Consider the following 25,145-nt stretch of genomic DNA (forward strand, 5'->3'; position numbering starts at 1 on the left):
TTTGTTGTTTTTATATTGATTTCCATCCATTTTCTTCTCTATTATTAGTTACTACTTTTCATTATTTTATTTCAGTTTTTAATGTTTTCTTCCTTTTTTCCATGATTTATTTCTTACACGTTGACGCTCCTTCATATTCAAATATCAACGGTAAACAACACTGATAAAAAACACTTCCGGTTAACGAACTGCTCTGATGTAGTCTGCCTAGCAACAGTCAGCTCTTCAGCTGATTGGCTGCCGCCCCTCTAACACATTTTAAACATTCTCCGACTTGAGTGTTTTTCTTCTTTAATATCATCGTATATACACAGATTACCTACATTAGATATTATTATTAGCTCAGCCTCAGTGACGTTTGAATGAATGAATTATATATGAATAATATATCTGCTTTTCTGCAGTTTTCTTTTCAGCTTTTCTTTTTCTGGTGTGTTTCATGGTTATTTTAGCGAAGTGGTGATATAATACTGATCTATTCTGTACAGAAAGTTTTAATACAGAGTTGGACCTGGAATCACATCAGCTGGAAACTCATTTATGTTCTTCAGTGCTTCAGCTAAAACTTCATATTCTACTGCAAAGCGATAAAAGCTCAGCAAGGAGTCGGTAAATGTCATATTCGAGACATGAAGTAATTAATCAGTGTCAAACAAAACATGAATGATAAAACATTAGGACACAAAAATGACCAAGAAGATCTGCAATGGCGTGAAGAATCCAAGATGTCATAAGGTGGGATGAAAAACATCCCAACAGATGGGTAAGTTTGTGCGTCAGTGGTCAGTGAACGCAGCACCACTCTGTTTTCCCACAGACCGTGAACGCACACCGTATACACAAACAGGAAATTATTGTGACCGACCACTGAACGCCTCGCCCGACTAAACTTCGCCCGACGAGTCGGTCCTCAGCGCGGTGCTACCCGGTTCCACCTGGTCCGCAGAGCAGCCCCGAGTCCGGCTGGAGGATTAAACATGTCCGGCTACATTCTGCTGGTCCTGTTTGGGACGACCGTGACGGTAAACTGCGGTAAGTTCAGTTTTCTTCTTAGTCCGAGGAAAACGAAAGTAAGAACCTGTGACGTCTCTGAAATTCAGCCTTGTTTTTTTATTGTTTTTATCACGAAGTCTTCGTGTTTATTGAGTGTTACTAAATTATTCCGAGTTTCTTTTAAACTCCTGGGAATGTTTCTCCGTAAGTAACAGCGAATTGCCCCATGTGGGATTAATAAGGTTTGATTTAACCTCAACACAAAGACATTCTGACTTTAAAAACTTCTTTATTGAGACTTCATCTTCAAATTGGCAGGAATATGTATGTTTTTGTCACATTTTACTGTTAAAACTGGATATTTATCAAGCGAACCACGTCAAAGGGAAGTCTGATGACCGCAGGGGTTTGATTATACGTGTTTATTACATGTGTTATTACGGGTGTAGTAAAACTGGTGTCAAAGTCTCGTATCAAGTTTTTATCCAAATTTTAATGAAACGTATTGAGTATTAAATTTAATAACGCATGACAGAAAATACTCTAAATGTCTTTTAAAAAATAAAAAGCAGAAAAGGGTAAAATATTGTAGTTATTTTACTAAATCAGAAAGGTGAGATTATTTTAATACTCTTTAATTTTACGTGTCTTATTTTGTTTAATCAAATCTTCACGAAAATATGAAGAAAAACAGTTAATAAAGTCATTTGAGCACATACAATTTAGAGTATTGAATTTTGAATTTAAAATTAAATTTGAATTTAAAGTAAACAAACTCCTTCCGGTTGGTTTTTAGTTATAATTAAATCCCTTTATGGATTTCTAGAGGACAAAAATTACAAACCTTTTGAAATTCTGAGTTTCAGTTGGTATAAAATCTTTCTATCACTTTGCAGTGAGAATCTGTTGGTCAGGTTAATGCTTTTAAGACTTTGGTTGTTTTTTTTTTGTTTTTTTTAAACCAAATTTATAATCAAATCACTTAAAAATATTCATGCAGAATGAAAAATGTTTTTGATGTGTTTACAAAAACGACAGATTCAGTGATTAAATGTAAAGAAACTAAATAACTAAAACATAATAGAAAAGAGTTGGACACGTGATCTCAATGTCAACACTCGCATTGTGTGCGCGCGCAACCAATTGTGAGACTGCTCGACGTCTAACTGGTGATTTGTCTGTATGTTCAGCATTTCAAGCTGAAAACATACTTTTTTAATTATGAACATTTTTGCACGCATTGACAACTCTCTGTACACGTTGACCAATCTATTTACATGTACATATTCTAATACAGATCTTTTTTTTTTACACATTTGAAAACCTAATTACAGACAGACACATTTTCGAGACAACTTTTGCAGACTCAGGTTCACATTGACAAATAATTTGACATATTGACAACTCTCACTTCAGACAGACAGATTAAAATGCAGACAGATAACCTTCCATACATGCTACGACAATCATGCCCCCGTAGCTTTCCTCCTTGTGTTTCTACCTTCTGGTTTTTGGATTTTAGTTTCGCTTTCTGACTTCTGCCTGGATCCCATTTTTGTTGTTTAGAAACTTTAAATAAACTCTTTTTTTAATCTAATCAGTTTGTGACACTCGGTGTTGAAAATAAATTGAACTATTATTATTATTATTATTATTATTATTATTGTTATTATTATTATTATTATTATTATTATTATTATTATTATTATTAACAGTTTACAGATCATGGACTATTTAAACATCTAAAATCTGTAAAAACAGTGTAAAGTAATATGCAGTCATCCTGTAAATTGAAGCTCTGACTTCATGAAAAGCTTCTTTAAAACAGTTTCTGCAGTTTCCTCTGAGAAGTTTAGTGAGCAAAGAGGCGGAGGTGTTGCACCGCGGGACGCTGATGTTGACCGGCAACATTTCTAAAATAGTTTTCACATGATCTGGCTCAGATTTTACCTCAACTGCAAACTCTCACTGTGTTTTTTTCTCTTTCACTCTTGGAGTTAAAAAAACTAAACAATAACAAGACTTGTCAGGACGCACGTTGACTCGCTGGAGTTCGTTTATCACAGAAGTACGATGTATTTACTGGATCAGATTTCACCCTGAAAGACATGGATGAAAGGATGGATGAAAGGATGGATGAAAGGATGGATGAACAAATGAACTACAGCAGTTCATCAACTAATATTTTGACAGTCACGTCATCGACTCCATAAAGGACGCCGTCACTACTAACTATGTGTTATTCAGTTAGCTGCCATCAAAGTTTCCACAGTATCGTTAGTATTCTATCATGAATGAATGAATTGTTGCTAACAGGTAAAAAGTGTACGTTTGAGACGCTGTCCACGGAGCGGTGTTGCTGCGGCGTGTGAGTCCACCCGACGTGTCGACCAGATCCTGAGTTTTATCAGAGGAAGCCTTTGACTCTTCTAGACGATTCTTTTTACGTAGATGATTCCTCGAGACGATTCCTCTTGACGCTTCTTCCCGACGGTTCTTCTAACTTGCTAACTGTGTTTTCAGAGGTTCACTCGCTGACCTACATCTACACGGCTTTGTCCAAACCGGTGGGCCTGCCGGGGATCCACGAGTTCACGGCCATGGGTCTGCTGGACAACAAGATGATCGACTACTTCGACAACGACAACCAGAATAAGGTTCCCAAACAGGACTGGATGAAGGAGAAACTCCCAGATGACTACTGGGTGAAGGGCACACAGTCGCGTCGCAGCAAGCAGCAGTGGTTTAAGGTCAACATCGACATCCTGATAAAACGGATGAACCAGAGTGATTCCGGTAAGCAGGACGCTCAGCACAACGTCTTCGATCCAGGAACACTGTCTATCTGACCAGCATCACCTCAAGTAGTTCGGTCTCCCTGGTCTGACATGTCAAACTTCATCTTAAAAACTGTGAAAAAAGCCTCAAAACCAAAGTCTTGATCAAGTTTTTTTTTAACCTGAAGGTGCAAATAAAACCAACAAGTTCATCAGAGCTTTATATTTCGGTTCATACGAGACGTTGAAGTTCTTCACCGTGTTGGTCGTTTGGAGATTCAGATGTTTTTTGGAGGCATTCAAAGACATTCAGTCAATCGGTTGTTTTGACTCTTGGGGAAACTTTTGAGGACAGTTTGTTGAGCGAATGGGGTCTTTGTGAGATGTTGTGTTTCAGGATTGTCTCCGGTCGGTCCTTCATGATTTCAGGCGTGTTGGAGAAGTGTTCATCAGCACTTCAGATTATTGGAGCTCTGGCTTTTCTTTGAGCCGCCGCAGCTTTTAACAAGCTTTTTGGAACAATTCTAAGAATCAGTTGTTGTTTTCATAGTTGACAAATTGAAGAGGGACATCTTCTGGTGTCAGATGTAGCTTACGAGGTGTTTGAGGACAGTTCAGGCTGAATTTGGCTCAGACGTTCCGGTCCTGAGGACTGGCTGGTTGGTCTTCCCATGTGTGTACTCAAACGCAGCAGTTACTTTCCTGAGCGGTCATTCACCTTGACCTTGTAGTGACTGTGCAGTGCCTTCACTCCATTTAAAGTTTGTCACTGTGGCAGCTCTGAACAGCTCCGTCTGCGTTTGCTTCCCTCAGACGTCCACGTCCTGCAATGGCTGCACGGCTGCGTTGGTGAAACGCAGCCCGACGGCTCACTGAGGTTCGTGCGCGGTATGGACATGTACAACTACGACGGGAACGACTTCCTGTCCTTTGACGACGTGAACCAGGTGTGGGTGGCGCCCACCCAGGCGGCTGAGCCCACCAAGAGGAAGTGGGACGACGTGCAGGTGCTGAAGGAGTACACCAAAGGCTACCTGGAGAAGGAGTGCATGGACTGGCTGTCCAAGTTCGTCACGTACGGAGAGAAGCAGCTGAAAGGCTCCTGTACGTGAGGTTTCCACACCAGGGTCTGCATGCATCCCCACAAACACACATCCATAACTACTACGGGCACTATCAAGTCAGAGCAAAGTCACAAAATGACTTGCCATTATGTTACGGCTATGGTAGTCGAACATCTACGATCCGACTCACTGTCACTACATCAGTGCATGTTAGCCTTTACATTAGGCCCTCGGCCCTTAATAAAAACAAGGTGTTCTATGCTGTTCATTGGTGTGAACAGGTTCATAGATCATGAAAAACAGTAGACCTCAGCAAATAAAGGCTCATGTTAAAGGCCCCCGAATACTCCCAAATGTACTCTGTTTTGGTGAGATAACTGTCGTTTGTGGTTTGTTCTTTTCCCAGCACCCCCAAAGGTGTTCCTGTACGCCACGCCGGCCAAAGTGGAGTCCAACGTGGTTCTGAGGTGCATGGCCACCGGGTTCTACCCCAAAGACATTGTCCTACAAATCAAAAGGAACGGACGCATCCTCGAGCACGCCGACGGCGTGGAGACGACGGGAATCCGGCCCAATGAGGACAACACCTTCCAGAGGAGAGACTTTGTGGAGATCTTAAAATCCGACAAGTCAGATTACACCTGTCAAGTCATCCACAAGATATCGGGAATCAACGTTGAGATGCGTTGGGGTATAAACTTAGTTTCTCTCTTTGTCACATTTCAAACACAAATAGCTGATGGTGAACACGTTCCTTCTGCTGCTTCCCTGAAATCACTTAGGATGTAAACAGAGTGTAACCAGAAGACTGAGATCTGCACTTGATTTCACAGTCTGCCTCAAACATCCATCACTTCCTCACTTTGGGAAGCTCAAACTCATAAAACCAAGAAAACACTTTCTTTGTTGGCAGCCAGGTGGCAGCGTTAGGTTTTTTTCTCAGACAGAAGTCAGAAAACAGGAAGTCCAGCCAAAACGTGCAATTCCATTAGCACATCCAGCAAACAAGCTGGACACCCAGATCTCTGAGTGTCCCTGAACGCCTCTGAGCTGCTGCTAAACAGCCTAATTCTGTCCTTCTGCATGATGCTTATTGTTGGGGGCGGAGCTTACAAAGTTCACACAATCTATTGGCTGCAGATACGGCCCCTCATGCAGGTTAAATCATCACTTCTGTGAAACAAGCTCACTTATCGTGAAAATCCTCCAGTCATCATTATTTTAATTGGGACTTATTTGAAGCGATGAAGATTATTAACATTAACATTTTGATTATATCAGATGGAAAAACTGGGGATTGTATTTGTACTTGTCTTGAGGTCTACAGGAGAGATGTGACTCATGAGGATGTTCTCTGTTCCAGATCACAATGTTCTGGATGAGGATGGAGCGTCTAATGGAATCATTATTGGTATCGTGCTGGGCGTCGTCATTTTTGGTTTGGTCGTTCTGGGCCTGGTCGTTCTGGCCGTTCGGCATCGGCAGGGAAAAGGGTTCAGCCCGAGTTCTGGTAGGTTTTGTTGCGATGAGCAGCAATTTGGTTGTTTCGTCCACATCTGTATCGTCCCGTCAAGGTTCTCACACGCACACACACACACACACACACACACACACACACACACACGCAGCTAATTTCTTTGAGTTTTAACCCTTCGTGTTTGGGACTGAACACGTACACGCCTCATCAACTCCCGACTGTGATTTCTAAAAACGGTTGCAGACCTCATGATCTCTAAAATCTGTCTTCTCTGTTTACAGGAAAGAAAACAACCATCACCAGAGGTATTGTTCACGTCTATGGATCTCTCTGCTCTGCATGTTGATTTTACCTTCAATCTTCCAAAGTTACTGTTTTAATGTCCCGTCTTAACGTTTGTTGTTCATGGTGACCTCTGACCCCGGATTGTTTTGTTACAGCTGCAGACCCTTTAATCCCTATTCCTGGTGAGTAAAATGTTCAGAACTCAGATCGAAGATCAAACTAATGTCGATTCACTGGAAGTATGTCGGTAAACATGCTAATGCTAACTGACAGGCACAGTGACGTTAACGTGCTCTCCAACGTGTGTGTGTGTGTGTGTGTGTGTGTGTGTGTGTGTGTGTGTGTGTGTGTGTGTGTGTGTGTGTGTGTGTGTGTGTGTGTGTGTGTGTGTGTGTGTGTGTGTGTGTGTGTGTGTGTGTGTGTGTGTGTGTGTGTGTGTGTGTGTTTTCAGACCCAATGGTGGCTCAGCCTCACGGTAAGTTTCTTTCCACTACATACAGAAAAACGTGGAGATGAACAGGTTGTTGTCGTGAGGCCTTCTGACGTGTTTGTGTGTGCGTGTGTGTGTGTTTGTGTGTGTGTGTGTGTTTGTGTGTGTGTGTGCAGGTGGAGCTGAGCAGCCTCTGATGACTGCATTGGGCAGTGAGTATCTTGGTGGTCTTAACTCATGAACGTCCCCAGATCTTCTGGGTTGAACATCTGTGACATGAAATCCAATAACAATATTTTTGTAATGTGACAAAATGTGGAAGAGTTCAAGGTGGATCAATCCTTTTTAAACACATTGATCAGAATGAGTAGCTTATGAGTTCTGTGCGTTCTGCTGATTCACTCCAGTGACGACGTCAAGTGTAAGATGTCGTTTTGTTCCTCACAGGTTCCAAAGATTCTCTGGGTGGCAAATCAGACTCTGGAGTTTCCGGTAAGTATCAAACCTTTAAATACCTGGAAATAAGACGACTTCCCAAAGTCAACGATCTCTGACACATTCTAGATCTGACACGTTTTAGAACTCTGACATGTTCTAGATCTCTAGCATGCTCTAGATCTGACACGTTCTAGTACTCCAACACATTCTAGGACTCCCAACACGTTCCAGATATGACATGGTCTTGAACTCTATCACGTTCTAGAACTCTGACGCTTTCTAGAACTCTTAACACATTCAAGTACTTGAACATGTTCTAGATCTGACACGGTCTAAAACTCGATCACTTACTAGAACTCTGACATGTTCAAGAACTCTGAACACGTTCTAGATCTGACACATTCTATAACTCTTAACATGTTCTAGAACTGCCATAAGTTCCAGACTTCCAGAAGATTACAATCGTCTGCATTGCAATGGGCTAAGTTTGATAAAACAAGGAAAACGACTACCGGAGAACATGAGTGGTGACTCTGTTGATCTTTACAGCTGATGGGTCGGGCCCGGAAGCCTCGGATCCTGAGAACCAATCGCAGAACTCCAAGTGAAGTGGAAGACCCGGACCGTTGGAGGCGGAGACATATGGGGAACATGTACAGAACCGTAGAATCCCGCGGCGCATCACGGGTTAAACTGTCTCCAACAGGACATAAAAGATTTTTCTAGAAAACATGAAATACACATCTGGCTAAATCTTGCTAATGCTTCTTGGCGAGTGAACACAGGCGCTGACGTTGCAATATAACGTGCTAATGTGTGCTAGCACACGTTAGCACGTCATATTGCATTTCAACGCAGGAATCCTTGGAGGTGATGGGTTTTTCTTTGTAGTTTTAACTCAGAATAAAGTAGTTTGGCACAAGAGTCAGAGCTGTGAACGTGACGCTTGTCAATGTCTTGCAGCTGTTTTCAGCCTGTGGATTTCATCTTGAATTTTAATCAGTTACAAGTAAAAGTAATCTTCACACCGCTCCTCCCCCCGGCCCCACCAAGAGTGAAAGTAACTCAAAGTTGAATCTGAATGTAATCCATTACTTCCTTTGTGATTTAGGAAAATTTTGTTTAATTGCACTTTAGTATGAGTAAACATACTTAAAAAAAAAATCAATGTGGACACATGCATTAAAAAAAGCATTAACAAATATTAAATTACATAAGCTAAACTGTACTCAAGTATATATACATACAAGTATGAGTAACAAAAATACTTCTCGCAATATCACAGTGTTTGTTATTTGTTGCTTCCACCTGTTTGTCAAGTGAATTACTTTATCAAAGTTCTACTGAGTTTTCATAAAAAATATCTATTGTATCTCAGTGAAACCATGTTTGGAGCTTTTTTGATTTGTTTGTGAGTTTCTTCTTGGATGGAACTGCTTTGTATTAAATCATTTTGCTTTTGAAGTGCGCAACATGCATTTGTGGGATGGGCAGTGAGGCCAGCGATCTCTCAGCTCAGCTTTGGTTGTTGGTGGAATCAATTTGAGTGTCCGAATAAAAACCACTCCAGAATGATTTACTCTCCGTTGTGTTTGTTGTGCTCATGTTTATCTTCGTCCGGCGAGCGGCGTGCGTCGGCGTACGTCTTCTAAAGCGATTAATCCTCCTCAGCCTGCCAGGCTACACTCGGGGCAAAGAGGCAAACATCCATTTAATGAGGCAATGGTGAAATAACTTTATTCACAACGTTAAAGGAAAAAGTCACTGCTTGAGGACTCAAAGTTTCTTAGATAAATGTGCAAAAAGTGAGAAAATGTTTTTGTGTCATGTTTCTTGCAAGAATCTCTCTCTGGCCGTTTTCCAGTACCCATACTCGTCCATACTTGTGCTCTCGTGTACCCGTGAAACGTCATCAGTGGGAGACCAAGTACTGAACCAATTCTTAGGCCGTTTCTCACCGAGTACACATGGAATACCTGGATGTGTTCTCGCTCCGCCCACTTCATCGAGGATGCATCGACACCGGACCTGTGTAGGCTTGGCAAGACAAATTACCCATAATGCATTTGGCAAGCGATAGAGGAGGAGATCCACAGTTCCGAGGACGCCCTGCAAGTAGTTACTCATGACGTGTACGAGTACGCACTGGCGTTCTAAGAATTGGAAAACGGCCTCTATCTTCTCTCTGTTGCTTCATGAATAGAAATGAATTAAATAAAATTTAAATAATGTGTAAACAAAACCTAACAGGTGACATCGGTGTGTAAACAAACAAACTCAGAGCGTGAAAACCACAATGTGACGTCACACTGCGTTGGCTGTGATGTCTTCGGGGTGCGTCGGGTGTGATGTCATCACAGCCAGGGGCTGGAGGGGGTACAGGGAGGACACGCCCACCCGTGGATGGAGGTGCATCATGGAGAACATGGTGTGGTTAGCACCTCCCAACTGCAGAATGACGGGGTTCATCACTGTGTGGGCGGGGCTGAGCGCGGTGGGAGCAGGGTGAGCATAGCTGACAGGGTACAGACTACTGCTGGGGGCGGAGACTGCACCAGGTATGACCACCTGGACAAACTGTCCTGTCTCTGGATCCAGCAGCATCTTCACCCGGGGCTGCGGTGGCGGTTCCATGTAGAAGCACTGCCGACTCTTATGGTCGACCATCAGACGAGGCGCGGAGCCAAAAGGGGCTCCAGGTGTTGCGGCAGACCCTGTAACATCAACACCAAAGTCCCCGCCCATCTGTGCAGGTAAGAAACCCTGGAAGCTGCACAGCAGTGGGTGCTGGTGTGGTTGGAGTAGCGCTGTGGTGGTCTCTGCTGGTCTGGGGCCGTCCTGGTCTCCTGTGGTCCTGGTCCCGATCCCGGTCCTGGTCCGGTCTGGTGGGCCTGAGAGGGTTTCTGTCAGCCGCTCGTAGTTCCGGAGGACAGGAACAGGAAGCTGCGTGGGGACGTAACTCTGCTGGCCACGGACACAACCGACCGTACGCAGGTGAGGCGGCGGGGCAGCGGCGTAGAAGCCGGTCTGCTGGGGGACCACACCTAGGATAGACCTCTGCTCATGGACACAGGCAGCCGGCCGAGGCTGCACCGACCCAGGTGAACCAGCTGGGCCCGGAGCCACACTGCGTTTTGATTGGCTCCACCCTGTGAGCTCACTGGTATTAGCTGGCATCCTCGAACCTGACGCCATGTTGGTGACATCATCACCGTTACCTCTTCTGATTGGCTCACTGCCTCGTCTCTGCAACGTGTCAGGAGGCTTCCTGCCGTGTGATTGGGTGACCCTCCTGACGTCACCTTTAGCCCGGGTGGCCTGCTGGTAGGTCGGGGGCGGGCTGTCCTTCCGACCAATCACCTGTGAGCTGGTTGGAACTGGAAGGCTGGAGGTGGTCTTCAGAAGACTCCTCACATCCCTCACCTGGTGGACTGGACCCCCCTGCCGGCTGGACCGCGGCAGGACAGGTGAGCTCTTCAGGTTAGGGGCGGAGCTCTTCTCCACCTGCATCCTCTTTGAAAGCACGTTCTTAATGAGGCTCGACGCCTGTTTGGTCTTTGTTTCGTCCAGAGATAATGATTTCTGCAGTCGCCGTCCTCCAGACACGGACCCTGAAACCACAAGAACCAGATCAGACCATCAGACAGAGTCGGTCAATCACTGCTCTCGTGCTCTGCAGCTGAACAGCGGCGGAACTTGTATTCCAGGTGCTCATACCTTGACGAGTCCCTCCCACCATGCCGATGACATCACTGCTGCTCGTCAGTTGCAAAGAGGCTGGCATACTGTGTTGCCGTAGCAACAAATCAGAGCGAGGACAGACAGTTGAAAGGTCACTGTTAGCTCCGCCCAGTTCAGCAGGTGCATGTTTCACCTGTACAGGTAGAAACACATACGGGTGAACAGAGCAACAGGGAAAGAGAGAGACAGATTAAAGAGCGACGGGAGAGACAGGAAACCAGACAGACAGTCGAGCTGACAGTAGACCACACCTGCTCTGAGACGTTCTTCTTCTTCAGCTGAATTTGCCGTTTGGGAACCATCTTTGGCCCCACCCCCTCGGGTCCTCTCAACTATGCCACAGGTGAAATGTGAAAAACATCAGAATCAAAAAGAACTGCTGCGTTAGTGAAGACCCACCAATATCCTCCCGAACCAGAGGGTTGTTTCTACCTGTGTCGCCATGGTAACATCAATGCACTCGAAGCCGCTCTCTGGATCCGACTCCTCGTCTTCTGATTGGAGGATGACAGATGGCGAGAAGTGGAGTGAGAGGTCTTCCTCTGACCAGTCGCTCATGTTGTCATCATTGTCCTCGTCTTTGTCAGAGCGACAGGTGGAGCAGATGTCCAGGTAACCTGCCTCACACGGTGGAGAAGCTTTTTCCTCCGAGAGCTGCTGAGGCAGCAGATCCACCTCAGGACATCGGTGAGCGCTGAGGAAGACCTGCCTCGCCCCTCCTCCTCCTCCTCTTCCTCCTCGGCTCATCGTCTGACAGGAAACTGGAAACATCAGTTTGGACGTAGCAAGCAGGAGACAGGAAGTGGGATATAGGGAACAGGAAGTTGGAGTCAGGAAGGAGGAAATAGGAGACGGAAAAACTAAATACGACACTGGGAAAAGAAAGTACAAAACAAGAGATAAGAAGTAGGAAACAGGAAGTAATAAATTGGAGATAGGAAGTGGGAAATAGGACTCAAGAAGTAGGAAAACAGAAGTAAAAAATAGGAGACGGGAAGTCAGAAACAAGAGTCCAGATGTGGGAGACAGGAAACCGAAGACTGGAAATACTAAGTAGGACACTGGAGATAGGAAGTACGAAGCAGAAAACAAGAGGTAGGGAACAGGAAGTCAGAAATAGGAGACAGGAAGTATGAAACACGAATTAGGGAAGAGGAAGTCAGACATAGGAGACAGGAAGTAGGGAACAAGAAGTCAGACATAGTGGACAGGAAGATAGGAGACAGGAAGTAGGGAATAGGACGTCAGACATAGGAGACAGGAAGTAGGGAACAAGAAGTCAGACACAGGAGACACGAAGTAGGGAACCGGAAGTCAGAAATAGGACACAGGAAGTAGGGACCAGAGAGTACGAAACACGGGGTACATCCGAATAGTCCCTCCTTTCTGTTTTTCTTATCCACTCTTCCACAACCCTGTGGATGAAGTCACAGGGTTAACGAAAGGCGTTAGGAGGCTTCCTAGGAGGAAAGGCGATCATGTTGTGTTGACGATCTGACCACACTTTCACAAGGTGACGTAATAATAAGCTGACGGTGGCGATGGTTAGTGATGGTTAGTGATGGTTAGTGATGGTTAGTGATGTCTGTTGTGGTGAAAAAATGACAAATTTCTGAAAATGGACTACAAAAAGCAAATTTATAACACTTTCCTGTGTGCCTCTAACTGCTGATATAATCTCAAATATCACGAGGTTTGAATTTAAGTCAAGGGAAAAGAGGCCACCAGGTGAATAAAGAACCAATCAGAGTGAGAACAGGCTGCACAAAAAGTTACTGTGTTGGTTTTAAAACATCCACATAACATTCCTAGTTGGGATCTGGTTCTAGATTATTTAAAGTTGTTCAAGGCAGATTATTGCTTTGGGAACTTAACATGATCTGTGTTGAGTCATGGTGAGTTTCCCAGAACGCTCCGATGAGCGGGTCCCTTTAAATGTTGTCGCCGCAAGGAACTGTGGGGGAACATGATCTGGTCTCCTTTGGTAAGGAAGCATCAGTGTTTCCTCGACTAAAGGAGGTTCTAAAGGAAGCATCAGTGGTTCCTAAGCTAAAGGAGGTTCTAAAGGAAGCATCAGTGGTTCCTCGGCTAAAGGAGGTTCTAAAGGAAGCAACAAGCCTCCTTTCCTTTGCTTTTTGAGAATTCAGACAGTCCTTATCATGGCCGCCACACAAAACACTTCCGGGGTGAAGGAGAAGTCGATAGTTCAGGAGTTAGGAGGGACAATTCAGACGTACCCGAGAAGTATGGAACAGGAAGTACAAAACAGGAAGTAGAAAACGAGAGACTAAAAGGCAGATACAATTTTTACTTCAAACCACAAACATTTCAAAACTGAACTTTGTTCGAAGCTGCTGCAGATGTTTGAGAACAAACAGTAAATGAAAAGTCTGTAATCCAGAATGTCTATTAATGGTTGGAATCATAAATCTGAGCCTTTGGTGGAATTCAGTGTTTAAGACATTTTAGTTTTGTGACTGAACATCAAACTAATACTGATGACAGATGCGAATACTTCTGATTACTCATATTTATCATGCGTCGTATTGATCTTGTGGTAGATTTTAACACGTACAGGAGTATTTCGACAATCGTGTTGATATTGATGAATAGAAATCATTTTTTAGATTTAGATTAGACTTTTACCACAAATGGTATCGAATCCACTTCACAACATTCTGGAGCAAGTTCACATCTCGGCTCTCATCCTGGTCCGGGTCCTGGTAGGGCTGAGACCAAGTGGTCCTGGTCCTGGTAGAGCTGAGACCAGTGGTCCTGTTCCTGGTAGAGCTGAGACCAGTGGTTCTGGTCCTGGTAGAGCTGGGACCAGTGGTCCTGTTAGAGCTGAGACCAGTGGTCCGGGTCCTGCTCTAGAATCCAGGTAGTTGAAAGTATTCCAAGTTTTCTGGTTCAGGAAAATTCTGGTCCTGGAGTGGTCAGCCGGTTCAAACAACAACATGAGATAGAGAGAGCGAGAGAGAGAGAGCGAGAGAGAGTGTCCAACAAGAGAGAGTGATACTGACAGACTGCAGGTCCAGAGGGAGGGCGAGAGAGAGAGAGAGTGACAGAGAGAGGTGGTGTCAGACTGCAGGTTTCTATTTTCAGAGGTGACTGACAGACGAGGCTGCAGCTCTCTCTCCCTGTTTATCTGAACCTCGCTCAGCCCCTGAGACCCCAAAGACCACCAGTAGTAACTGTAACTTCATTTATCACAAGTAACTGTAACTATTGATCATCACCTGTAACTGTAACTGTCAATTATCATCAGTCTTCTGGGTGTGAACCAGAGCTGGACTCCAGAGCTGGACTCCAGAGAAAAGAAACGATAGATGAGATAACAGACGGAGAGACTTTACAACAGAACAAATCACAAACATTAACCCCGATCCCCCACAGACCCCCAATCTGCCAAAATAAAAAGTGGTTAAATAAATTATAGAGTCAGCAAATATTTCTGACTTGGATCGTGACAGAGAAAGGAGCTGGAAGTTGGGTTATGTGTGCAGCGGGGTAGAGGGAGAGACAAATGAAGCGTAGAGCACCTCTCATATAAAGTGGAGACAATAGCAGAAGCTTGGTTTGGGGGGGGGGGGGGTTGTGAAGGATTCCAGGAAAGGCCCCCCTCATCTTTTGAAATGTCACATTGAAATTGCCGATTGAGCAGCGAATCTTCTCATGTTTTCGACAGGACATAATCTCCCTGAGCCACTGAGTAGAAGTGGGCGGAGCAGCATCCCTCCATCGAGTGATAGCATACGGGGGCTTGCTCAAAGTCGGGTGGGTGTCTTCGTCTCCAGTGGTGACAAAGAGCGACCAAAGGATTTGGTTCCAAATTGAGGTTGAGGATCAGGTAAAGAGTTTGAAATACAGCCTTCCAGTATTTTTCCAGGCAGGGACAAAAGCAGAACATGTGTCTAGAGGTCCAACATCTGTCACATTGAGGGTTTGACCTTGGAAAGATGGGCTCTAATGAACAACCTTAAACTGGAACAGGCAATGGCGAGCACGAAGGGAAGCCGAATTAACTAACCTAAGGATGGAATCCAACGTGTGACTCGAAATTGACCAGTTCAAGTCTTGTCCCCAAGATGTTTTCATTTTGTCAAATGAGACCTGTCTTATGTTGGCCAGCTTGTCATATATAATGGATATTAAGCCTTTTTGTGATGGATGCAGACTCAGAAGTACGTCAGTTGCATTTAGGTCAGGGGTCCTCGGGAGGTTTGGTATCAAAGTATCGGCAGGTCAAACTTCTCTGAGAGTTGTTTGAATGAACCAAAGCATGCGATGCCTGTTAAAGGCAAAATTATATATATTGGAAACCTCAGTTTAACTTTTCCCTTTTGTTGTGCAAAAGTTCATGAAAAGTGCCGACAAACTCTGTCGGAACTTTTGCGACACAGATTCAGCCGAGAACCTACGAAACTGACACCTGCTGCAAAGTCTGTGTTCCAAGAAGTACTGTCGTACTGTGTGTATCCTGTTTCACCTATGTCAGCAAGATTAAATAAAGATGCAAGTTTGCAAATCTTACTGCAAAAGGGGGAATTTCACCCACTGAGCCCCCTGAATCTCACCGTTTGACCTTTGTCGCCGACGCCGATCCAGGGCAGGTACAAATGTTTGCCGCCCAGTAATAAAAAACGGAAATTAGGCAGCGTCATTCCTAGTTTCATCTTTTTATTGGGTGAGATCTTGGGGATATCCAATAGTTGAGGAGGTTTTTCATCAAGGTATTTTCCAGTGGACATTTAGAGGTATGTAGAGACGAGAGCAGAAATCCCCGAAAGTGTCAAGTGATCAAAAGTAAACTTGCTGTCCTCCATTTTGACCTTTTGCAATCAGCTGTTTTGCTTTGAGTCTTCTCAACCGATTGGCCAACATCCTGCCAGATTATTTCTTTCACTTCAGTCGACCTGTACTCATCAAAAGTGGGCATTTAATCTGATGTGTCAAGAGGAGGCCAGATTTAGTTTCTAGCTCCACACACTTTTTATACAGTTCTTGGTTTCCGTTGAGCATATCTAAGGTCCACTTCTTTAATCTGATTGGCAGGTTCTTGTCGCTCTACATTGGCCTTTTTTCCTGATATTTACAGAATAAGGAATGATTTGTCCCCTGAGGAAAACGTTCATGTTATCCCAGACTACCAAGCTCGAGGTTTCAGACGAGGAATTGGTGTTAAAGAAAAAGGTTATTTGCTCCTCCGTACTTTTGAGAAAACCCTTGTCTGACAGTAGAGTCAAGTTAAAATCGCCAATATCTTCTCGCTGGAGTGATGCCAGGAAGAGCCAGTGATAGTATTATAGGGGCATGATCTGATATCACTATACTCTTATAGTCACAAGAATTAACTGGCGACAGCAGCTGGTTATCAACTAGAAAATAGTCAATCCTCAAAGTTGTGTGGTGGACATGAGAGAAGAAGGAGTACTCTCTTCGGTGAGGGTGAAGACAACGCCACACAGCAGAAATGCCATAGTTAAATAAAAGATTCTGAATCGAAGAGGCAGACTTGCTCATTATACCAGGGTTAGAGGAGGAGCGATCGAGCACAGGATCCAACTGGCGGTTAAAAACTCCACAAAGTAAGAGAGCGTGTGAGAACCAGCTCCGGCAAAAAAGAAAAGAAAAGCATAAAACATCCCCACATCATTACATCACCTTTATTGTACAGATGATCTTTGCCGTCCACACCTCACAGCCCAGTGGGGGTTTTTGAATTTCCCCACTCTGGGACCCGCGTTACAAAAAAAGCTTTCGGGCTTCTAAAACGCCGCCTCTTGTGGTGATGATGGGCTAAAAACAGCTTGTTTACGTGAATGGGCGTTCTCATGTCGGCAGCCCCTCTGTCTACGGCTCCAAAATGTTGAGGATGTAAACACTCCCAAAATAACAGCAGACCAGTGTTGGTGGAACACAAAACAAAAACCACAGCAAAGGAATAAAAAAAACATCGGCTGGAGGTTTAACGGAGTACACTGTAGTGTGGATGTTAAATTGTAATTTACGAGTAAGGATGAAACGAGATGGAACCAGCAAGTAGAAAGTAAATGTTATAGCCTTTTATTCTGATGATTTTTATTTTATTTGTTTGACTGGATTAAAGAAGAGATATACTCTGTTAGAGTGATTTTATATATAGTTGCCATATCCGTGCTTAATTATATTCATGTTCAAGTTCAGTTTTATTCCTTGTGTTCTTTCTTAGCAGCGCCGCTGAGGCGCTGCTCACTAATCATATGTTCTGAGCAGGTCAACCTGACCGAGGCTGATAAGCAGGATGAGCCGCGTTATCCACACAGCTGCCTTCTCGACGGCCCATGAGCGGGGGATGTCCTTTGATTGTACTCATAGTTGATAAAACTGTTAAAGCTCACAGAATGTTTGTTTCTATGATGTGTATCCTGTAAACCCTCCCCTTTGTTGAATGGAATAAAAACGCAGGAGAAATGGCCTGGGAGCAGAGTGGATAGGAGGTGTACTTGGGCACACTCCGAGCCATTTCTCCTCGCGAGTAATCAAAGCTCATTTCTTGTTGTCTTCTTCTTTCTTGCAGATTTAATAAATGTCCGTAGCTTAAACCTGACATACTCACAGAACTGCATCTCGGGTGTGTGTGTGTGTGTGTGTGTGTGTGTGTGTGTGTGTGTGTGTGTGTGTGTGTGTGTGTGTGTGTGTGTGTGTGTGTGTGTGTGTGTGTGATGTAATTATAATCTTAAAAATGTAAGGTCCATCACACTGTTCTGTAAAGCCTTGTAATTCAGTGTATTTTTCGAAAATATTTCCATTTCATTGCAAGTAAGAGTTGCTTCATGATGAAAATTTAGTTCAACACAAGTGCACCATTATACAATACGTCTTTAATTATAATTTCAGAATCTATATTTCAAATACGTGTTAACAGATATAAAAACCTTAAAAATGAAATAAAAACATAAAATATTAGATTCATAATACAGAATTAAAAATGAACTTTCTTATAACACTATCATCTGTTTTTCAAAGAAACATGACCGACCCCGGAACATGAATAAACCCTGAGCAGTGCACTGGCCTCTGCCTCTTTGTTTATGACAATATCATTGTCCGCAGACATGAGGATTCCTTCCTCAGTGCTCATGAGCATGAATGCCTCACGTTTCGTCTGAACCTGTTTTTAATCAAATGTACTGTTGAGAAACCTCTCATATATTGGAAGTACTGCTTGATTGTTCACACACTGTTAGAGCAGCTCAGCTGTTCCTTCCATAGTGACGGGATCAGTCCCCTCATCACCACTGGCTCTGCTTCTCACACAAAATCACTTTTTTAAAATGATCTACATTCTCAGCACAAATCCCCCCTTTTTACAAAGTTCTGGTCAGTTTCATTAATGTAGAGCTGAATCATCTAGAATCTCAGGACATTTCTCATGTAGAGCAGGTCTCCATCCTGCTCTTCATTATATTGAATATAATAATCTGATCTATCCTGAGATCAGTCCGACCTGCTTGGTGCTGCTGGATCTGCTTTCTGAGGAAATAAAAGACAAAGTTTACCAGTTATGTGGTGTTTCATTATACTATTATTCAAATTATATAATTTCATGTTATATTCCACAAAGCCACAGAATTCATCAACTTGATAATTAATTGGTTTGGAGGCAAAGTTAAACATCTTACCTGTTCCATCATCATTTCCTGTTTCCTGTTTCAGAACCTCAGCTTCCTCATCGACGGCCACAAAGTCACCCCCTCCTCACCTGTACACAGCCTCGGCTTCATAACGGACTCCTCCCTCTCATTTCAATCTCACGACAAACATATTACTAAAACATCCTTCGCCCGTCTATGAAATATCACCCGCCTCCACCTCCACCCCTCCCTCTCCCAGACCACAGCTGAACTACTCATCCACGCCTTCCTCACCTCCAGACTTCATTATTGCAATAGTCTTCTTTATGGACTCCCCACCACTCATTTACATGAACTACAACACCTCCAGAACTCCACTGCCCGCCTCCTCACTCACACCCGGTCCTGAGAACTCATCACCCCCGTCCTCCAGCAGCTCCACCGGCTCCCTGTGCAATATCACATTCCATATAAGCTCCTCCTCCTCCTCACCTACCAGTCCCTCCATAGCCTGGCCCCTCCCTACCTCACTGACCTCCGACAACACCGTCCCACCCACCGCCTCCGCTCTCACACCCACTGAGCATCGGACCCTGGGGGGCCGAGCCTTCGCTGCCGCTCGGCCCTCTGGAACTCTGGAACTCTGGAACTCACTCCCTCAACCCATCAGGAGCACAGACTCATCACAGAACGTCACATCACTCCTCAAACCTCCCCTGTTCAGACTTGCTTTTCCTTAACCTCTTCAATTCCTTATCTATGTGTCGCTCCTATGTCGAGCGGAAGAGTTTACAAAAAAAGCACTATACTACTTCAAATACTGTTCTAAAACAGTAATCAGATTACCATTACTTTCCCGCAAGCGGGCCGTATTATTAAACTGTGATTTTGTCTTGAGACTGTCTCGTAACACTGACGTATGAGCGATGCAACGTCAGTGTAAACAACAGAGTGTGTAGTGATCGACAACATGGAGCTGCAGCGTTTAACGCCCCAAAATACCCTCATCATCAACACTAACCAGAACAGGAACATTAGTTAACGCCTGATTGTTGGAAGAAGAGAAAGACAAAAACATCACAGCATACGTGTTGTCTCACTGGGGAAAAAGTGTGACCCCGAAGATATTAGTCCAATTGATTGTATTCGTTATGGAAAAAGGGGCAAAAGGTGTCCCTGAACACGAATCAATACAGTGGCGTGAAAAAGTATTTGCTCCCTTCCCGATTTCTTACTTTTTTGCAGGTTTTCCACACTTCAATGTTTCAGATCATCAAACGAAGTTAAACATTAGTCAAAGATAACTAGTAAACACCAAATACAGTTTTTAAATGAAGGGTGTTATTAATGAGGAAGAAAAAAATCCAACGCTACATGGCCATGTGTGAAAAAGTGTTTGCACCCACAAACGGTGCTGTGAACCCTCTCCAGTGTGTGTGTGTGTGTGTGTGTGTGTAGACTTCCGGAAACACATGAAGAGCAGAAGGATCCACGCCCTTCTCCTCCGTGACGTCATAGGGTTGCCAAATAGGGACGAGTCGTCAGTCGTCGTTTAGTTGAGATGCGATGCGTGTGTGTCTCTCTCTCTCTCTCTCTCTCTCTCTCTCTCTCTCTCTCTCTCTCTCTCTCTCTCTCTCTCTCTCTCTCTCTCTCTCTCTCTCTCTCTCTCTCTCACACACACACACACACACACACACACACACACACACACACACACACACACACACACACGGGATGATATCTGGAGTGATTTGGATCCAGAACTGGTTCTTCTGATGTGCAGGTGAACGTGATAGCCGCGAGACTACAGAAACATTTTAATGTTTTTTATTTCTACCAGAATTATTCCTCCGATGTGACCCGGGATGTTTGGTTCCATTTACTCACAGTCTTTCACGAAGAACGTCCAGTGTGCTTCTGAATGTTTTGGGCTGAAACTGATCAGATCTGGCAACCCTGACAGCTCCCACTCATCAGCCGGTCGGTAGTGGTTTTGCTGGTCTCTGCTGGACTGATGCCTGGGTTTCAGTCGGCAGGTCTTCAGGTAAAATCTGATTTAATTTCTGAATGAGAGAATCTCCCTTTCTCTCTCTCACACACACACACACACGACGTGTTTCCAGGTCTCAGTCCGGGTCCAGGTCCCCCCTGTGTATCAGGTGTGATCCGGGTCTAGGTGTTAGCCTGGATGCTAACAGTTAGCATCAGCGCGACAGCCGCTTTACGGCAAACAGCCGCTTTACGACAAACAGCCGATCGGACCGGAAGAATAGTGCGCAACTAGACAACCTGATCCACAAATCCGAGCCAGTTCCGGGCCGTCGGTTCTGATCCTCAGACCCGATTCACGCCTGGACCAGAGACGAGATGAGCTGCGCAGGCGCACACCTGAGGATCGAGTTCAGTCCGGGACACGTGCACCTAGTCCAGGTAAACACCTGAGACCTGTTCGTCCGGGTAAACACCTGAGGATCCAGAGCGCGTGCAGTTAGTCCGGGTATGACAGTAAGACTCAGTTCAGTTCAGAGTTCATTGATCCGACAAGGGACCATTCAGTCATTCATTTGTCGGTTCCCAGTATTCTTTTACATTCATGCAGGAGTCTGTCAGGAGTTAAGGAATCAGCATGGGACATAAAATACAGAACAAGGCGGTAAAAAACTGTAGTTGGAAGAATTACAAAATAAATAGGATAAAAACAAATGTCTTCTAGGTAAATTTATTGAAAATCGTTTTAAAAAGTCATTCAAACTGTGGATGTGTTTCAAGTTCAAGAGGGAATTGTTCTTTGGGGAACTTTATAAGATCTGGCTGAAGGCTGAAGAGGGAGTTCCTCAGACAGAACGCTGTCTGGTCGGCTGATGAGTCGTTTTGCTTTCTCAGCTTGTTCCTCCAGAGTGAGTCCAGGTCCCTCAGGTATTAGTAGTATTACTCTGGTACTGACTCTGGTACTGGTCCTGTCCTCCAGGACGACCAGGAGGAGGAGGAGGAGGAGGTCCCGGCTCCGAGGGTTCTGGTCACCGGAGCGACGGGCCTGCTGGGCCGGGCGGTGCTCAGAGAGTTCCAAAATGGTGGCTGGTCAGCGACGGGGACCGGGTTCAGGAGAGCCAGGCCCCGCCTCCTCCGCTGCGACCTGACTGACGAAGACGCCGTGAGAGGACTGATCCAGGAGTACAAGGTACCTCACAGAGCAGCTCACACCTCATCAGACTGTCTGCTGCTCACCTCTCGCTCTCACACACATCTGTCCCTCCCTCTCCTGTCTCACCTCTCTCTCGCACACACATCTGTCCCTCCCTCTCCTGTCTCACCTCTCTCTCTCACACACATCTGTCCCTCCCTCTCCTGTCTCACCTCTCTCTCGCACACACATCTGTCCCTCCCTCTCCTGTCTCACCTCTCTCTCGCACACACATCTGTCCCTCCCTCTCCTGTCTCACCTCTCTCTCTCACACAGCCTGATGTGATAGTCCACTGTGCGGCTGAGAGACGGCCAGATGTTGTGGAGCGACACACTGAAGCAGCCGTTAACCTGAATGTACACGCAACCAGCACGCTGGCAAAGGAGGCAGGTCAGTGATGACATCACATCATGACATCACCACACAACGACATGCATGACATTATGACATCACCACACAACTACATGACATCACCACACAACGACATGACATCACCACACAACGACATGACATCACATTATGACATCACCACACAATGTCATGACATCACATTATGACATCACTACACGTCATGACATCACATTATGACATCACCACACAACGACATGACATCACATTATGACATCACATTATGACATCACTACACAACGACATGACATCGTATCATGACATCACCACACAACGACATGACATCACCACACAACGTGATGACATCACATTATGACATCACCACACAACGTGATGACATCACATTATGACATCACCACACAACGACATGACATCACCACACAACGACATGACATCACGTCATGACATCACGTCATGACATCACATTATGACATCACCCACAACGTGATGACATCACATTATGACATCACCACACAACGTGATGACATCACCACACAACGACATGACATCACCACACAACGACATGACATCACGTCATGACATCACATTATGACATCACGTCATGACATCACATTATGACATCACCCACAACGTGATGACATCACATTATGACATCACCACACAAGGTGATGACATCACATTATGACATCACCACACAATGACACAACATCACATTATGACATCACGTCATGACATCACATTATGACATCACCACACAACGTCATGACATCGCATCATGACATCACCACACAACGATATGACATCACATCATGACATCACCACACAACGTGATGACATCACATTATGACATCACCACACAACGTGATGACATCACCCACAACGACATGACATCACATTATGACATCACCACACAATGTCATGACATCACATTATGACATCACCACACAACGACATGACATCACATTATGACATCACTACACAACAACATGACATCGTATCATGACATCACCACACGGCTGCGCAAGATGGAGCCGTGACTGGTTGGGTTTTGTCAGGCTCTTAATTAATGCTTTTCTTTTTTTTGATTGCATTTTTTCCCCCATTAACAAAATACAATTATATGTATACATATCCATGAATGTATGAAACCTTACAAACATACCATCTACGTTCAGGATATTGACGTAGTTAATAATCCCCCAGGTTTAATTTTATTTGTTCATTTCTCCTTTCTCTTTCTCTCTCGTTTCCTGGTTCATATTGCACTTGCTGTTATACTTAAGTACAATAAGTATATGTTGATTGTAACGGTTTTTGTGATTTTTCTGTAATATCACAAGGTGCAATAAAGTTTATTGGAAAAAAAGACATCAACACACAATGTCATGACATCACCACATCACCTCGTGTTGCTCTGAAGAGAAACACAGACAAAGTGTATCTGTCTGTCTGTCTGCAGCGGCGTGTGGCTGCCTCTTCATCTACATCAGTACAGACTACGTGTTTGATGGGAGGAATCCTCCGTACGGAGAAGACGACTCTCCAAATCCTCTCAATGTTTATGGAAGAAGCAAACTGGAAGGAGAGAGGGAGGCTCTGAGACGCTGTCCAGGTCTGTATGTCTGTGTGACCTGTCTGTGTGACCTGTATGTCTGTGTGACCTGTCTGTGTGACCTGTCTGTCACCTGTATGTCTGTGTGACCTGTCTGTCCCATCAGGTGCGGTGGTGCTGCGGGTGCCGGTGCTGTTCGGGGAGGTGGAGTGGGTGATGGAGAGTGCAGTGACATCTCTGTGGCTGAAGGTGGAGTCTTCAGAGGAGACCTGCACCCTGGACCACGTCCAGCAGAGGTTTCCCACCGACGTCCGAGACGTGGCCGCTGTCTGCCGCAAACTGTCCCAGAGAGCCAGACAGGTAACCTGTGTGACCACCCTGTGTGTCTGTCTCTCCACCCTCTCTCTGTCTGTCTCACCACCCTGTCTGTCTGGCTGTCTTCAGGACCCGTCCATCAGAGGAATATTTCATTTCTCAGCGAAGGAGCAGATGACCAAGTACGAGATGGGCGTGGCCATCGCTCAGGCCTTCAACCTGCCATCGCACCACCTGCTGCCTGTGAGTCCTGAAGACCACCTGACCTGTCTACCTGCCAGCCCTACGCTGTGCTCCTAACTGTCTCTCTGTCTCTGTCTGTCTATCTGCAGCTGACAGAGCAGCCAGCTGCATCCGCCTCTCGACCAATCAACAGCCAGCTGAACTGTTCTCGTCTGGAGATGCTGGACCTCGGAGTCGAACCCAAACCTTTCTCCTCTGCCATCACTGAATGTCTGTGGCCCTTCACCGCCGACAAGCGCTGGAGACAGACCGTCTTCCACTGAGACACACACACATACACTGAGACACACACACACACACACTGAGACACACACCGAGAGACACATACCGAGAGACAGACACGCACACCGAGAGACAGGTGCAGACAGACAGGCTCTTTGCGTGTATTTGATGTAAATGTTTGGTCTCATTAAAACTTTGTTGACTTTTGGATTTTTCGGACTCTTTTAGTTGAACTCTCGCGTGTGTGTGTGTGTGTGTGTGTGTGTGTGTGTGTGTGTGTGTGTGTGTGTGTGTGTGTGTGTGTGTGTGTGTGTGTGTGTGTGTGTGTGTGTGTGTTATTTTCCGTCCAAGCTGTAAAAAAGTAACTTGTGTATTTACAGATTAAACCGTCTCTTATGCGTGGAAAACATGGAACTGTAAAAGATTTTAGAGATGTTACAG

The 25,145-nt window shown here is 44.9% G+C and overlaps 3 protein-coding genes across 7 annotated transcripts; 2 read left to right on the forward strand and 1 right to left on the reverse strand.

The window, feature by feature from the left end:
• The first annotated feature begins 757 nt into the window (after positions 1 to 757).
• On the forward strand, positions 758 to 9,039 carry LOC308123078 (patr class I histocompatibility antigen, alpha chain E-like). The gene is made up of 11 exons (XM_080485341.1): positions 758 to 1,032; positions 3,517 to 3,789; positions 4,584 to 4,874; positions 5,241 to 5,525; positions 6,198 to 6,344; positions 6,593 to 6,616; positions 6,752 to 6,778; positions 7,048 to 7,071; positions 7,203 to 7,238; positions 7,474 to 7,518; positions 8,014 to 9,039. Exons 1-11 carry the CDS (start codon positions 978 to 980, stop codon positions 8,070 to 8,072), a joined length of 1,266 nt encoding a protein of 421 aa, XP_080341467.1. The 5' UTR covers positions 758 to 977; the 3' UTR covers positions 8,073 to 9,039.
• A 138-nt stretch (positions 9,040 to 9,177) lies between these two features.
• LOC308123077 (uncharacterized protein) lies at positions 9,178 to 14,231 on the reverse strand. 2 transcript variants are annotated; one of them, XM_080485339.1, is made up of 5 exons: positions 13,852 to 14,231; positions 11,638 to 11,966; positions 11,457 to 11,537; positions 11,182 to 11,338; positions 9,178 to 11,075 (listed from the first exon to the last, which is right to left on the reverse strand). In XM_080485339.1, the coding sequence occupies exons 2-5, from the start codon at positions 11,950 to 11,952 to the stop codon at positions 9,769 to 9,771; spliced, it is 1,860 nt and encodes a 619-aa protein (XP_080341465.1). In that variant the 5' UTR covers positions 11,953 to 11,966; positions 13,852 to 14,231; the 3' UTR covers positions 9,178 to 9,768. The 2 variants fall into 2 exon arrangements, with proteins under 2 accessions (XP_080341465.1, XP_080341466.1); XM_080485340.1 differs by having other exon boundaries at positions 11,638 to 11,955; positions 13,852 to 14,219.
• Positions 14,232 to 20,356: 6,125 nt separating this feature from the next.
• mat2b (methionine adenosyltransferase 2 non-catalytic beta subunit methionine) lies at positions 20,357 to 24,912 on the forward strand. Of its 4 annotated transcripts, none has more exons than XM_080485344.1 (8): positions 20,357 to 20,604; positions 20,711 to 20,865; positions 21,790 to 21,999; positions 22,279 to 22,393; positions 23,832 to 23,984; positions 24,091 to 24,284; positions 24,369 to 24,482; positions 24,572 to 24,912. In XM_080485344.1, the coding sequence occupies exons 2-8, from the start codon at positions 20,836 to 20,838 to the stop codon at positions 24,743 to 24,745; spliced, it is 990 nt and encodes a 329-aa protein (XP_080341470.1). In that variant the 5' UTR covers positions 20,357 to 20,604; positions 20,711 to 20,835; the 3' UTR covers positions 24,746 to 24,912. The 4 variants fall into 4 exon arrangements, with proteins under 4 accessions (XP_080341470.1, XP_080341471.1, XP_080341468.1 ...); XM_080485345.1 differs by having other exon boundaries at positions 20,490 to 20,604; positions 20,785 to 20,865; XM_080485342.1 differs by lacking the exon at positions 20,357 to 20,604 and having other exon boundaries at positions 20,820 to 21,251.
• Positions 24,913 to 25,145: the final 233 nt, after the last annotated feature.

Source organism: Lipophrys pholis (genome assembly GCF_963383615.2).
Source record: "Lipophrys pholis genome assembly, chromosome: 17".
Taxonomy (NCBI): domain Eukaryota; kingdom Metazoa; phylum Chordata; class Actinopteri; order Blenniiformes; family Blenniidae; genus Lipophrys; species Lipophrys pholis.

Excerpts from the sequence above, each read along its gene's own strand:
- LOC308123078 (XM_080485341.1), top strand. The coding sequence starts at position 978 with ATGTCCGGCTACATTCTGCTGGTCCTGTTTGGGACGACCGTGACGGTA. Across the intron at positions 4,875-5,240 it reads GAAGCAGCTGAAAGGCTCCT|CACCCCCAAAGGTGTTCCTG; the intron begins GTACGTGAGGTT and ends TTCTTTTCCCAG. Across the intron at positions 7,239-7,473 it reads TCTGATGACTGCATTGGGCA|GTTCCAAAGATTCTCTGGGT; the intron begins GTGAGTATCTTG and ends TGTTCCTCACAG.
- LOC308123077 (XM_080485339.1), bottom strand. The coding sequence starts at position 11,952 with ATGAGCCGAGGAGGAAGAGGAGGAGGAGGAGGGGCGAGGCAGGTCTTC. Across the intron at positions 11,339-11,456 it reads AGAAGAACGTCTCAGAGCAG|GTGAAACATGCACCTGCTGA; the intron begins GTGTGGTCTACT and ends CTACCTGTACAG. Across the intron at positions 11,076-11,181 it reads GGTGGGAGGGACTCGTCAAG|GGTCCGTGTCTGGAGGACGG; the intron begins GTATGAGCACCT and ends TTGTGGTTTCAG.
- mat2b (XM_080485342.1), top strand. The coding sequence starts at position 21,189 with ATGAGCTGCGCAGGCGCACACCTGAGGATCGAGTTCAGTCCGGGACAC. Across the intron at positions 23,985-24,090 it reads GGCTCTGAGACGCTGTCCAG|GTGCGGTGGTGCTGCGGGTG; the intron begins GTCTGTATGTCT and ends CTGTCCCATCAG. Across the intron at positions 24,285-24,368 it reads TGTCCCAGAGAGCCAGACAG|GACCCGTCCATCAGAGGAAT; the intron begins GTAACCTGTGTG and ends GGCTGTCTTCAG.